This window comes from Durotheca rogersii (assembly GCF_024521655.1).
Source record: "Durotheca rogersii strain YMJ 92031201 chromosome Unknown GGS23scaffold_22, whole genome shotgun sequence".
NCBI lineage: Eukaryota > Fungi > Ascomycota > Sordariomycetes > Xylariales > Xylariaceae > Durotheca > Durotheca rogersii.
The window spans coordinates 614,393-629,103 of record NW_026251253.1 but is presented as its reverse complement, the minus strand read 5'-3'; the positions used below and the strand labels follow the sequence as shown (position 1 = coordinate 629,103).

At 47.4% G+C, this 14,711-nt stretch overlaps 4 protein-coding genes across 4 annotated transcripts; 1 reads left to right on the top strand and 3 right to left on the bottom strand.

Moving 5' to 3' along the window:
• Positions 1-877: 877 nt before the first annotated feature.
• GGS23DRAFT_606762 (Copalyl diphosphate synthase) lies at positions 878-3,977 on the bottom strand (the record flags this gene model as incomplete). Its single annotated transcript, XM_051519944.1, has 4 exons — positions 878-2,596; positions 2,653-2,939; positions 2,997-3,117; positions 3,177-3,977. 4 exons carry the CDS (start codon positions 3,975-3,977, stop codon positions 878-880), a joined length of 2,928 nt encoding a protein of 975 aa, XP_051369474.1.
• Positions 3,978-5,993: 2,016 nt separating this feature from the next.
• Positions 5,994-7,736, bottom strand: GGS23DRAFT_606761 (cytochrome P450; the record flags this gene model as incomplete). Its single annotated transcript, XM_051519943.1, has 5 exons — positions 5,994-6,213; positions 6,262-6,421; positions 6,519-7,100; positions 7,160-7,237; positions 7,286-7,736. The coding sequence occupies 5 exons, from the start codon at positions 7,734-7,736 to the stop codon at positions 5,994-5,996; spliced, it is 1,491 nt and encodes a 496-aa protein (XP_051369473.1).
• Positions 7,737-8,858: 1,122 nt separating this feature from the next.
• On the bottom strand, positions 8,859-10,529 carry GGS23DRAFT_606760 (putative cytochrome P450 monooxygenase; the record flags this gene model as incomplete). Its single annotated transcript, XM_051519942.1, has 5 exons — positions 8,859-9,316; positions 9,361-9,966; positions 10,031-10,190; positions 10,238-10,357; positions 10,410-10,529. The coding sequence occupies 5 exons, from the start codon at positions 10,527-10,529 to the stop codon at positions 8,859-8,861; spliced, it is 1,464 nt and encodes a 487-aa protein (XP_051369472.1).
• Positions 10,530-11,384: 855 nt separating this feature from the next.
• Positions 11,385-12,572, top strand: GGS23DRAFT_606759 (putative oxidoreductase; the record flags this gene model as incomplete). Its single annotated transcript, XM_051519941.1, has 4 exons — positions 11,385-11,705; positions 11,815-11,869; positions 11,937-12,108; positions 12,200-12,572. The coding sequence occupies 4 exons, from the start codon at positions 11,385-11,387 to the stop codon at positions 12,570-12,572; spliced, it is 921 nt and encodes a 306-aa protein (XP_051369471.1).
• Between the last annotated feature and the right edge of the window lie 2,139 nt (positions 12,573-14,711).

The following is a 14,711-nucleotide window of genomic DNA, read 5'->3' as shown; positions in this document are numbered from 1 at the left end:
AATCCTGGCGTTGAAACTGATTCGACTACTCGGCTCACTAGTCCCTCCCTTGGGATAAGGTACCTGCGATTTTCTATAGCCACTGCTAAAGTCTCTACGATGACGTCGCAATCGACTTGGGACCAGCACAGATGGACTTTCCAAGAGAAGGCTCTCCCAAGGTGACTTCTGGTCATGACCGAGAGTCTAACGTATTTTCGCTATACGCGTTCGTTATGGAGAGACGACCGTGTCCGGGAGCCGCGGCACACCATCGTACATGAATTCGAACGATGCTTTATGAGACTGCGTGCTCTCTCGAAAGTGGTGGGCGTGCTAGATCACGATGAAGCTTATCGTACTAGGCTGAACATGTAATAATATCTAGTAGATCCTTATGAGGGGGCTACATATGAGAGCGGCTTCTAGACGGTATCCGTGTAGCGACCTGATATAAATATTGCCGCTTGCTAAACCGAAAGTCTGTCGTAGCCCGTAGATAGAGGGAAGGCTATTGCTCTTGTCCCTGGCCTGTTATCCCGTGACATTTACCCCTATTCATGACAAAAGTTATCCCTGCAACGCAACGTTTGCAATAGCAAAAGGAAACATGACTGAATCAGAATGTAGAAATATTAGCACAGCAATCATGGGAGTACCTGTTAGCAGCCTAACCTATCCAGGTATGCCTTCAGATTAGGAAGCATGTTACTACTTCTATGTAGGTACTCGATAAATAACTTGATTTTGTGGTTCTTGGTATGCATCTGAAAACAGTATTATAAAAGAGGAGCTGAAAAGGAACGGATCTGAAGAAAGGAAAAGCCAGCACATAGTGGATCCTGGTGCTGGCAGAAGATAAGAGAAACAGCACTACGAACAAAACCCAGACCGTAAATCATCGCACCACCTTACTACTTGCGATATCTCGGAGAACGTAAATTTGCCCATACAGGTCCGTCACATCCCTAAACAGACGTAGAATAGCTTTGCGACGATTGCTTGGCGATTCGGGCTCCTCCATCCCTGTTTCTTGTGGCTTACTCTCCTTTTCAAGCCGGCTAAGCGCCTCTCCTAAGCAGAACCGTTCGTACTCGGCAAGCTCGAATAAGGCTCGCTTCCTTGCCTCTACGACACCTAAGGCCGCGTTGGAATTCTTGAAGTTCAAGCCGGGCTCCTCAAACTCGGGAAAGTTGAGAGAGTTCAGGTTCCTCTCGGCCTGGTCTCGGCTCAAGGAGCCGTAGTCGTTGTACATGCGACACATGATGGCAAGGTGCCGACAAAATGCCGCTGCGAGATACTTCTCCTGAACTGTGGGGAAGCAGTCCTTACCGCCCGCGAGAGTAGAAGACAAAAGACATGTAACGAAGGCAAACGAGTACGGACACGATGTGTGATCGGACGAAGTTGTCCGCACCCAGTCAGCAAAGCTCTGTTGTACCGCGGCATAGGTTTCCGTATTATTTTGGTTGCCGAGTCGTATGTTCTCTTCCGCTTGGGTGACGTGCGCCAAAAGGTAAGTCTTGAGTTCACGTTGAAGGTTCTTGCGGTCCCAGTCACTGGCTGCAACTACTGACTGGTGCTCTAAAACATAAGCCACAAATGACGAAAGAGGTTCGGCGACTTGTTGGTAATTAACGCCTTGGACGTCCAAGGTACGATTTAGTGCACCTGCTGTAGCACCCTTGATTTCTGTCGAACAGGCAGCTCCATTGGTGTCACGACATCTCGAGGAATGACCATTGGAGGGTAATGATAACGACCTAAGACCGTTATATGGACTACTGTAGTCCTCCACGAATAGGTCACTGATCAGTGCGCGGAGGCCAGGTATGTTCCCTTGGAACTCAGGTCCAGGCACGGATTCCATAAACTCGTCGACTTCGTAATTGAGCAATGATATTACCATCATATCGTATAGGAATGAAGCGGAGGCAAACGTGCACGAGCGGTTGTTGCAGCTCGTCCAGGTAAACGGAACAATGTGGAAATACTTGGCTTCGTCCATGCCCTTTCGTGGAAAGATGTTAGGTTTATAGGAGAGCAGCAGGGGGTGGAACAACGCTCCTTCCAGCATCGACGCCTGTATATGCCATTGAGGAGAGTTGATGAACAACGGCGTCCCTTGGAATAGCGATATAGCGTGACGTATCTTTCTTGAAGTCTCGTCCTGGACGCGGAATCCCACGCGGGACCCAGGAGGACCGGTCGATACCTTTAATGCTGCTATTGCATAGCACCTGGTCAGCATAAGACAGCCGTAGCTGACCTTCTCAATCCAGATATGGTCGGGCGTGTAGATATCATGTGATCGAAGGAACCCGATGCCACGCGTCAGAGCGAGGGATAGTGGCTCCCGCAGATCATCAAAGAAACGCATCCGACGAGCCTGAGAGAGAATTAGGATCCCGTATGAGCTCTCCTCAATGGAGCTGTTCCATGAGCCGTCGTCTTGTTGTTCGAGCAGGGTCCTGAGACAGGCCTGGAAGATAGCAATGTATACTCTAGACTCTAAAGCGTTGTCGGATAGCGACGGAAGTCTACCCTGCTCTGTTGCCTCTATGAAATCAACCAAAGCTTGCACCAGAAGATGGGACGAGTAGAGGTGACTCGAGTTCTGTGAATGGTCAGATCCTCAAAAGCATCTCAATCCTGGATATCGAGAACACATGCCCATTTGTCTTTGACTCTGCCATCACAGGCCCACCAGTAGTTGCATAAGAATGCTACGGCCTTGAGAACTTGTTTGGAGTGAAGTGTTACATCTGGCAGATGAACCAAGGCCGACAGAACGTTGCAGTTGGCGCTAAAGCTGGGGTCTCTTTCGGAGGGATATGTTCGAAAATGGTCGTTTGTTGCGAATATGTCGATCATCTTTTGGGGACTGATAGAATACCCGAGGCTGTTTAGGACAATGATTCCCTTCGCTGTGTCGTCCACATCTGCCCCGAGGTGCGAGGCTAATAGTTATGAGTTTCAACAGTATCACGCGCTGATAATTTCCAAGGCAGTCTTACCAAACCCGATCACGCCCCCTCCCTCATCGAAGGCTCGTCTGAGAATTTGTGTGACTGTATTTAACTGGGGTGACTCGAGATCTGAAAACTGAAAGCCTGCCTTCAATAAAGTTGACAAGATCTAACAGCCATAACGTGTTAGATATAAGCCCGGAGAGGATTTGCAGGAAATTCTCATACCCATGTCCATTCGAAATAATTGGAGGGATAAGCACTGGGGACACCACCACTTCCACGGCCGCTCCCAGATTCGATCACGCGGCGAATATAGACTTCCGCTTCATCGTCCCATTCTGAGGTATTCATCAGGTATGCGGCCGTGGAGGAGGGAGATGCCATCATGGAACCTGAGACCTTGTGGTGCGAGACTCGATCAAAGTCTATGTCGCCAATAAAAGCCTCGAGAGAGTGGATCCCTGTATTCATTCGACTACCATAGAGAGATGCAGTGCTTATCTTGGATTTCTTCTGAGAACTCAGCCGCTTCAGGGCTTCCTTTCCGTCGAAGCTGAACGAAATAGAGGGGTCCTCTTGTCGTAGATACTTAAAGAGGGCCGGGACGAGTATCTCAAATCCAACATGCCGTGTTGCCGAAACAGACCATGAGACCAACTGTAATTTCAGAGACGCTATTCCCTTAGAAATTCGTGCAGTAACGTCTTCCAGGGAGACTTCCTGAATCTGGAGTGGCTCTCTCTTGTGTCTTAGAAGAGAGAGCAACGAAGCCGCCGTGTTCAAAATCCCATCGATCTGTGGGGTGTTCCCGGTCTTCCAGCTCCCGTCGTCCGACTGTGCGGCGAGAATGTAATGAAAGCATTCGGGAAATAACCATTGCTTCTTTCCATGGACGACCTTTACAACTAGAGACACCCAGGCCGTATCGTAGATTGTGCAGCTCATCGAGCCGGAGCCGAATGATTCATCGTAGCCCCTCAGGCACTCTTGAATAAGCGACTTGGCGTCAGAACTGAGCTGAGCCATGCCGAACCCCAAGAGCTGTTCATTCATTCTGCTAATTGGTGCTCGAAGCTTCTCGGGAGCATGAAATCATCAGTGAGCGTCCATTTGTTGACCTCCTCGATCATCACTTCGGCGTGATATTTTAATATGAGGAGTTCAGCAGCTGATCTTGTGCCATCGGACAGACTGGAGTCTACCCAAATGCCCCCATGGGAAAATAACATTAGCTGGGCCAGAACCGTTGTATCTGGGGTTACCTGAATGCTACAGGCGATCGGAAGACATTGTGACCTCGCTCGTACGATGGCGTAAAGGTACGAACAGATACAATGTACTCCTCCAGGTGCCAAGTGTAAGAGATATCGAGGTATAACACCATGAACATCTTTAGAAGCCGCCAAGTCGTGCTAGCGCTGTATAAGGAGAACTAGGCTTCATTAGCACCTGTATGTTGCCCATCTTCTGTTGTAGATTGCTCAATGTCGGTGATCCGCACGTTGGTGATCGGTTTTCATCAACCACGCCTTGACATGAGAATTGTGATTGTGTTGCCCCAAATGCCGCCCAAAGAGTCAACCTGTTGTGAGGACTAACATCTTTCAGGTTGACCCAACCTTGAGTCGATGTTGGACGTACATGATGTAACAAAATCCATGGAATATTACTACATCCGTGCCGCAGACAGCGATAATAGTCCCTTGTGCCGGTACATTTCCCCCCCACGAATGTCCGTAGAACTGCCGTTTCTGGGCTTGTCTCTCGGCTTACGCATTTTGAATCCTCCAACTGTGATAAATGCACTCCATTGCATCCCACCCTGGCGTTGAAGTCTGTTAAAACCCGCAACATCTGCATAAAGTCCACTAACCATACTTGTTGCCGTATTCCCAATGCTACAGTGACGTTATTGCTCCTAAAGTGATGCTCAATTCGGGTAGTCCGTGAAGGGGTAGCTGAAGGGCTAGCCCGTGAAGGGGTAGCTGAAAGGCTAGCCCGTGAAGGAGGATGTTAGTTTGCTCGCGGGTGCTTCCATAAAAGCTGATAAGTCCGAAATCATTGACAGTACGAAAACTAAGCTAGACCACCCCTCTGCAAGCCACCCCTTCGCGAGCCGGGTATTTTATATAGGTTTACATACAAACGATTTATCCTCGTAAAAAGCCGAAAAAAGTTAAGAAAAGTCTAAATTTACTTACGTAATCAATCAACTTAATTCAATCAACATATGAATTTTCCAAATTTTCTGCCTACTAATATAAGAGATTATTCACGATTTAAGGTTTTTCGAAACTATATTAATAGTTTTCCATATAATTTATTAGTAAATCTATTAACTATACTTATATTAACGTCTTTACCTATTTTTTTCACGGTAATAAAGTAGGTCTATTACTTAATTCTTTATATTATAAATAGAAAAATAGCAAGTATTAAGTATTGATATTTTTATTTTCTGATTTCGTTTTTGTTTAATTTATTATTTCAAAAAACCATGTTTTTAAACAGGTTAAAACTTTTTAAAATCGTACCTATTTTTACAGTAAGAATTCCACCTTTCCGACTATCCTATTTTTCCATACAAAGAGGGTTTAAAAAAGAACCCTAACAATTAACGTTTTTAAAACTTATTTAATTTAATAAAAATCAGAAAAATATAAATAAGAAAGATTACGTAATATTAACCGTTCTTTTATTTATACTATAAAAAATTAGATAATAGGCTCATTTTATTACAGTAAAAAAAATAGGTCAAGAGGCTAATATAAAGCAGAGTTAATAGATTTACTAATAAATTATATAGGAAACTATTAATATAGTTTCAAAAAACCTTAAATCGTAAATAATTTCTTATAATAGTAAGCAAAAAATTTAAAAAATTCATATGTTAATTCAATTCAGTTGATTAATTACGTAAGTAAATTTCAGACTTTTCCGATTTCTTTCCGGCTTTTAATGGGGATAAATCGTTTACCACTATCGCAGCAGCGTTAGCCCAACCGCCCAACCGTGCAACGCCAGATGCTTACGTGGGATTATCTATCGGAGCCTTCGAAAGCCGACCTCTTGGGTTGGACATGGACGTACTCGTTCGTCGACGAACAGGTTCTCTGGCCGGCCTGTCTGGCCCGGCGGAAAGGTTACGTCGAAGTTTCGTAGCATCCACGCCACGAGAAGTTTTATCTCCACGGCCGCCATAAAACGACCGGGGCATTCATTCCGCCCATAGCCCCAGTACAAGTTTGTTGGACTCGTACTGCTGGCCAAAAAAGGTGTGATGCTCTCTCCCCGGCGCTTGGCATCCTACCGTAAGTCGAACCAATACCAGGGGTGGAACTCAGAGCCGTTTAGATGGATATCAGGGTCCCTAGCCGCCCAGTAACTTGGCACCGAGATGAAAGTGCCCGCAGGGATAGTGAGGCCATCTTTAAGGGTGATGGAACTCTGCACCTTCCGGTTGAAGGACACTGTGATGGTCAGGTTCTGGTTGCTGGTTGCGACCTTGCAGTATTGGGCTAAAGAAACGGGCCAGCAGTGCTGGTGAGCGAAACCATAGGGACTCACAAAGAGGGTGATGGTTGAGCCGCTGCGATTCTTTGATGAAGCTGTCCAGTCTCTCCATCCCATGGAGCGCCTCGAGACTCCATCCGCCGCTCCTCATCAAAGCATCCTCGATATCGTGGCGAAGTATGTTCTGGTACTGCGGATAGGCTAGAAGATCAAAGGTGGTGTGTACTATTGAGGCTGCGGTTGATCGGGTGGCAGCCGTAGTGATAAACAGGACTTGGTTGGTTAGAAATTGAATACCAACGTCGTCAGCGTCGTGGCGGTCAATAAGCCACTGCAAGATATCGGTCCTTTCTCCACCGCGTCGCCTGTTCTCGGTGATCTCCTCCGAAAGTAATCTTCGCGCTACTTCCAAACCCTCTTTCAACGCCTTTCCCGAAGCCGTATAAGGGCTTACCAGTGGGCGAACTAGAACAGGCAATTTTCTCAACCTGTCCGTCAGCATGCCAGTATTCACAGTCGTCTTTAAACTAGTGCTAAGCCATTCGTCCCGGTCGCATAAAGGTTCGCCGACGATAGTCTTAGCAATACTGCGATTGACGATATGCAGAATAGTTTTGGACGCGTTATAAAAGTCTGCTATGTTAGCCGGATAGACCACTGGGTGTTGTTTGAAGCCTCAGGGATGTAAAACTCACCTCGGTCCTCAAAGCATGCCGTCAGCTCGAGTCGGAATACGTTGTCAAGCTCGGCTACTAGGCCGTCAACAACTCTGCCTAGTATTTATTAGCCGTGCCATCAGGTGCCCGCGTTCTGAAGCCTACCGAGATTCTGGACAAGCTGGACACGGCAGACATCCACATGGGAAGTGCTCTTCAGGATGATATCCACACCGTTATACCATCCTAGGTTCCTCTCTACAACTGCCACTTTGCTACTTAGGCGGGTATCTGGAAGTTTCCGTAGCTCATTCAAGTAGCTGTTTGCAACTACTAGGCGCTCCATATCGCCCGTTTGTATTCGGTATATTGAGTCTTTGTACGCATCATAGCCGTAGTGAGTGAGATCCTTGCTGTTCCGTGCGAAATACGCACGGGATCGCCAAAGTCCCCAAATCCATGGGTTTTTTCCCACCCTGGGTGCCCTGAGTCGGATGTGTTCATCATATAATCTGATGACGGTGTGGGTAGATGCCAGCACGACGACGAAAACCAAGGGAATAGTCGTAAGTGTCCATGGAGAGAGACTCCTGATGAACAACTCCGTCAACCCCATGGTCGTGTGCTTATATAGATGTGACCAATAGAATTACTGTCACGTAGAGGTTACACCTCTTCGTTGCTTACCTCAGCAACAGGAGCTCCTATATATTCGCTCCCGTTGCCTGCCATTCCTTTAGCTACTTCTTAGACAGAACAAGACCTTTTGACCTTTTGCTCCTCCTCCCGTTGCTCGTTGCTCGTGAAATAGCTCCTCGCACGCGCTCTCGCGCACGTAGTTCCAGCTACGTGATAGTTACTCAAGTGCATATATCGTATAAACAAGGCAAGTGTCATGAAACTTGCGATCAAGTGCTAAAGACAATTAGAGGCAATTCATATATAATACGGCTTGCTTCCAAAATAGACTTGCCAGTTACTAGGCCTTCTAGAGCTCATCATACAGAAAGTTGTTAATGAATGAGAGTTAAAACAGGGAGTTGGCTCTTCCCCTTGAAGACCCAAGCTAAGCTGATACGGCCATGAACATACAGGTACACCTACAGAGGGACCCGATACAATGGCAATGTGCTTCTCTGGGAGAGATGTTAGAACATGCTAGATGGAGCATCTCCATCGGACTACCGTGCAATAGCCACCAAGGCACGTATTGCCTCTTAGGTAGCTAATATCCTCACGAGACTTCTAGTGACTGAAACTGTGTATCGGGACGACGGCCTGGTGTTGGTGCGGATACACATTCAAGTAGAAATTTAGGACTGGCGGCGAGGAACGCCACAGCGATAAGACGACGATCGCAACACAGCTAGTACAAGCGAAGGAGATGAAGCACTGGAGGCCTTAACAGTCCGTGCTGCAGGGCAGAGTGCGAGAATGGAGATAACTGATGAAAGTTGCACACACTTTCCTCCATAGTCCACGACTGACGTTCAGTATGATAATAGTGTTGCGTAAAACGTAGACGGCAACATTTTACGACTTGTAGATAATAGAGGCTTGTATTATTAACGGGTAGAATTTCCTACATAAAATGTAGCAATAAACATCTGTCACCATTTATCAAAGTTGGCATTAGCTCAATTTACCATCCAAGTACAAAAATTGTAGTAGTAGTAGTAGTAGTAGTAGTAGTAGTAGTAGTAGTAGTATGTAAATTCTCACTCTCCATAATCGTGCCCTAGCCACTACGCCCATCCTCCTTGGGAACCCAGTGGGATATTTCGTCCCTCAATTTGAACTCAATGTGAGCCTCTGGATTGGGGAATACGTATTCGTGTACACGCATATTAGGGGGTCTCTCTTTGGTACCGTCCGGGAAACGGAAATCGTACCGGAGGAGGATATTCGAGACGATCATTTTTATCGAGTTTCCCGCTAGAAAGCGCCCGGGGCAAGCAAATTTTCCGTGACCAAAATGCAGGTTGTGGTCGCTTGTGGTTATGAACTGGTGTCGCAGACTCTCTCCTGGCTGTGAACGCTCGTTGTAATGCCGAAGCCCGTCGAAGCGATGAGGCTCCAGAATTACCTCAGGGTCAAACACTACTGGGGATATTGCAACCATCAGGTGTGCCCCCTTAGGAAGATGGGTACCATCAGATAGCGTCAGAGGCTCTCGTACAGCGCGTTTAAACCCGACTGAACCGTTAGCAAGTCATCGCTAAGTATTCGGGGTCGCTTACGTAGACTGGGCGGGTTCAGTCGCTGCGATTCTCGCATGAAGCTGTCCATCTTCTTGAAATTCGTCAAAGTCTGTTTCTTGTAGCCGTCGTGATCTTTCAGGACGTCTAAGACCTCCTGCCTTAATACGTCAATGTACTCAGGATGGGCACACAAATCGAATAAGGTCTGTGTCGCAGCCATGGAGGTCGTATGAACAGCTGCTAGGGTCAGAATCAGCAGACGATGGGCCAGCTTATCCGGGCGGCCACTGTATTCGTCAGAACCGTCCATCAGGTACTGAAGGAAATCCTCAGGCTTTTGGTAATCCGGGTTATTACGTTCTTCTTCACGTCGCTTTAGAATCTGAGGAATGACGATGCGCTTGGCTTTTCGCAATGCCCACGAGACCTTGTAAGAATACGGTATGAAAAGGGCAACGATCGGTTTTGCCCAGTCAGGGAAGATGCGAAGAAATATGATGGTTTTGAACACATTCTCTGTGTAGGTCAAGGCTGTCGATAACCACTCTTCGTCTTCACATAGTGGTGGGCCAACGAAATGTCTGGCTGCAATGAACGAAACGAGGCGAAGCACCAGATCGAAAGCCTCGAAACTCCTGTATTCGCCTATCACCGTGATATGATTAGAGATACGGTAAGCGGGATCGGATGCTTTCGCAGTATAGCTGACCTTTGTCGACGGGAAGCTCCTCGGGAAGATTTCTTGCCAATACTTCTTGAACAATTGGCACGTGGTGGCGGAGCCTCGGTGTAAGTCGGCTCTGAAGCACTCTAGTATGTAGGTTTCCCTCAAGCAGTATTGCAGTGGTGGAATAAAGACCCTCGAAATTCTGACGACGTTAATCACTTGCATGGGAAGAATTCTGGTTGAACCTACGTCGATATTTGCTTGAATTGAACTGAGCTTCTCATCGGGGAGGCTTTTCAGCTCCGCAACATATTTCCTCGGGATCACCACAGTGTCGTGAGATGATAGCTTGAAGACTCTGTCTTTGTACTAGTCCCTGTGAGAAGCGCTGGGTGCAGTCCGATTCAAGAGGGAAACATACCCTACTGTAACCCTCGTTCAACATTGCCGCGGCGTTGTGGAAGAATTCCCACCTCGCTCGGAGAGTATCTCGAGGGCCAATGATCGGGACCTGGATCTCCCTGTTCCCATCGTGTGCCATAAGAAGCTTTATCCATTGGCCGAGAATCCACCACAGAGAACATACGACCGCAATTTGAACAAGGTAATCGAGGTGAACAGTATAGATAGCCGCAAACGGGCCGGGAGAATCAATAATACCAAGCTTGTCCATGGTAACGTAGAGCAACTTGTCCAGATCTAGATCAGAGAGAGTCGTGGCGGGGTTGAAGGGAAGGTGGCCAGAGGATATGGCACCCTGAACCTGAGGCATAGTACGGGGTGATCTCATCCCAGATTCCTGGTTTCGATATATGTACCTTTGTGCACACTTGTTCGTACGGTTGCACGTTATCACGTTCGCCACTCGGTGCTTAACTGGTATGAGTAGTAGTTATCGAATCGTCTTCGGCCCTGACTCACATAGTCGCACTATCATGCCCGAGCTTCTACACAGGATACAGGATGCTTGGTGTGCGTAATATAAACAGCAGGGGGGGGACCGTAACCTGACCGGATTTCTGCTAAGCTCCTAATACGCGCATCCCTTTGTTACTGACCTCTAACGTATTCGACTGGACTCCAGGACTAGGCATGTACACGTAGGGAATACTCTGCCCTACCAACTCAGGTTGGCGCATGCACCTCCATGTAAGGGGTCTCTCTAGATGTACAGAATACCTACGCGTAATCGTATGTCATATATTGAGTAGTACGAGCCCGCATTTTGTGCGTAGGGGAAGAGGAAGAACAAACCCGGGTGGGAAGAAGAACACATCCACTATCTGACTGCTACCCCGCTTCGCCCACTGTGATGCTGCCCGTGGTTTGGAGCTTCAACATCTTGATTGATTTTCCCAAGCCGGCTTTCCCAAACGCAGAATTTCTATATCCCGCAATGGCTCCCAAGATTATCTTTGGAACTGCCTCGTTCGGCATGGACCTGACCGAGTTCCAAGACGTCGAGTCCGTCCGAGCCCTACTCAGCACCCTTCGAGACCTCAACATCAGCCACCTCGACTCAGGTGCTCGCTATCCACCGCTTAACCCCGGGCGTGCTGAACAGTTGATTGGCGAAGCCAAGGAGCTTAGTTCGCACTTCCTGGCCGATACCAAAGTTTTCACGGACACGAGAAACGATGGAAGCGGGGATCTGACTCGTTCAGCTGTCGCTAGTTCAGCTAATGATAGCCTAGATCGTCTTCGTAGGGCTGAGGGGGTAGGCAATACGGATTCCTCGCCCTCGATGGCGACGTACTAATGTCCGGCTGGCTTACGCTCCGAGGTACTAGGTGAACGTGCTCTATGCCCATTGAGCAGACCCCAAGACGCCACTGGAAGAACATATCCAAGGGTCCAACGAACAGATAGCACAAGGTCACTGTAAGGCGGTACGTTGCCATATCTCGTAACACGTGAATAACGCCGAATTAAACTTGATTGCAGTGAGGGGTTTCTAACACCTCCCCGGAAACCCTCGAGCAAATTCTGCGTCTTTGCGAGCAGAATGGCTGGGTGAAGCCGTTGTGTTACCAGGGTGAGTATAGCCTTATCTCGCGAGGCATGGAGACACGACTCCTGCCAATCTTGCGTGCTCATGGGATGACCTTCAATGCCTTCCGGTATGTTAAAGCTTCCAAGCTCTGCTACCGGACTCTCCGGGCGTCCGTAAACGTGAGGATGTTAACAACAAGACATATAAAAACAAAACAGAGGGCTTGCGTCGGGATTCCTGACCGGAAACTTCGTCAACGACCGAAAGTCGGGCACCCGTTTCGGGGACGAGAACCCACTCGGAAAGGCGGTACAGAGGATCTTTGGTGCAGAAGATCTTACCCGTGCAACGAAGATATTCGATGCAGAGGTCAGAGCGCATGGCCTATCGCCAGTAGAAGTTGCTGCTCACTGGCTGTCTCATCATTCGGAATTGACAGAGGAGGACGGACTCGTTCTCGGTGCAAGTAAAAGGAGCCAGATAATTGAGACGGTATCCCTAATTCAGAAAGGTCCCTTGCCGGCTGCCGTATTAGACTTGACGGACAACCTTTGGACGGTGCTCAAAGAGACACGAGGCAACATTATTTAACGGCTAGTGGTATATACCTGAAATACAACCATCCAGAAGTAGCTTTCAATTTTCAGATGTTGCGTGAAACGTAGATCGTCTGCCTACATTCTACCACTTGTAGATATAGGCTTACCTATCTACATTATCGTATCCTATCAGATGGAGAGGTTAGAGCGTTCGGAGTTTCAGGAGGCCAGCTGACGGCATCTCGTCCAACGTAGCCCGTCGATCCCCTCTTCCGGTTTATCTACTGTAGCTAATACCCTGCAACGATACCATACTCGATGTCTCATGCCTAGAACGGATACAGGACACCCGCTCACCCGGGCTAGCAATGCCATGATTCAGTTACGTACTATCCTAGAGTAGCCAGCCACCTTGGAGTACGGCTGCGACTAGTCAGCCACTTCGGAACGCAGTCAGATTTATCAGATATTATATCAGTACGTAGGCCATTTGACGCCAAAGCTCGACCTACCACAGGCGAGCCTCGAGGGCCTTACCGGCTTCTCCCTCTGCGGTTGCGATAAGCTTTACGGCACAAATGGCCGAGGGATCCGAACGTTAGAGAGAACACCAGCGGGGCCCCTGCATGCACTTGAGTAACTACCTATACCTAAGTATATTACTTAGCAGTAATACTCGGCAATACTTCTTCCTACCTACATTCACTTGGCGGAACGATGGCAAGGATAACAACACCGATAGGCCCATATACAAATAACATAGTGGCACCAATAGTATATTCACCCAACCTTAAATATCGAAGCCTTCTGTACCGCCACGGTAGGATATTTTGCAGTTCCGAAGGAACAAAGGAATGAAACGGGCCTTGAGACATGGAGACGGATGGCGCTTATGGGCGTACAGAACTGTCGGTTATGGCGGGTATCGCACTTTCCGCGCAGACGTCTGCAAATTTTAGGACCGAGGAGGGATGGATGAGATAGCCAGAATGTAAATAGTCAGCGTCCTACCATAGATGAGGCTCTACTTCAAGGAGCCGTACCGTCTATTCCTCACACGCTAGCTATAACAGATATGCCCTATTCAGTCGTTTTAATTCTATTTATCTTTTAGCTTTCGTTAATTACATGTCGAGCAAACGTAGCCTTGGCACTGGAAAAGTCAACCGGTACCCCTAAAGGTGGAAATGGTAAGGATATAACCGCATTGCAAATACCCTCGACACTATATACTGATATCTCAGTAACAGCTCAAACTAGTACTGCGTGTGGGGTTTTGGCAGATGTTTTCGCACATCTGCATCTGCATGCCGAATATTACACAGCGGTATTCGTTAAGCCAGGGTCCAATCGCTAAGTTAGGCTACCCCTCCACGAGTTACCCCTCTACGAGCTACCTAAATTAAGCATTACCTAGTAACTACTACGTTAATAATTAAAGCTATTTATATTACTAAAATTAATTAAAACCCTTTAATTCCGGCGTTATAACCTCGATATAGTCCTCTGCTTACGATGCTTCGTTTTTAGGCGTTCTTAGCGCCGTTTTAGCCTCTCTAAGTACCTCTTCGTCGCTTGCCTCGTCCTTATATACTACCCTGCCTTTTAACGACCTTTTTACCCGCCGTATATCCGTTATACGAACGAAGCGCTTCCTTAGCGTTACGCATACCTTTTTACGCGTCTTAGTAATGGCCTTATCGTTTTTAACGGTCTTATATTAAAGTTAGGTTATAAGAATCGCGATCGTATTAGCCTATCGGTCGAAGGCATCGCTAGTTTTCCGAATAAATAACCGTTACGATACGGCCTTAGCCCTAGAATTAATAGGAATAAACCGTTAAGTAGCGTTTCGTAATACCTAGCCGTTTAAGGATATATTAACGTATTCTAGAGCTAATAACGTTAGGAAATTAAGTATTTTCGGCCTTTCGATAGCCTCCGATGCCTCCGATCGTCTCGGCCGAGATCTAGGAATATCCTTATTCTTTATAACTACGAATCTCGACGATAACGGCTTCTCGCGGTTTCTAGGATAAATTCCAGAGGTCCTCTGAGCTCTTTTAATAGTTCGAGAAGTTATTATATCGACCCTAGCCTATCGGTATACCTTTAATATATCGATCTTAGTAGGGCATAGTGTAGTGGTGCGGTGGATCTAGGCCACGTAGCCTTTTCGATGTATATTTAT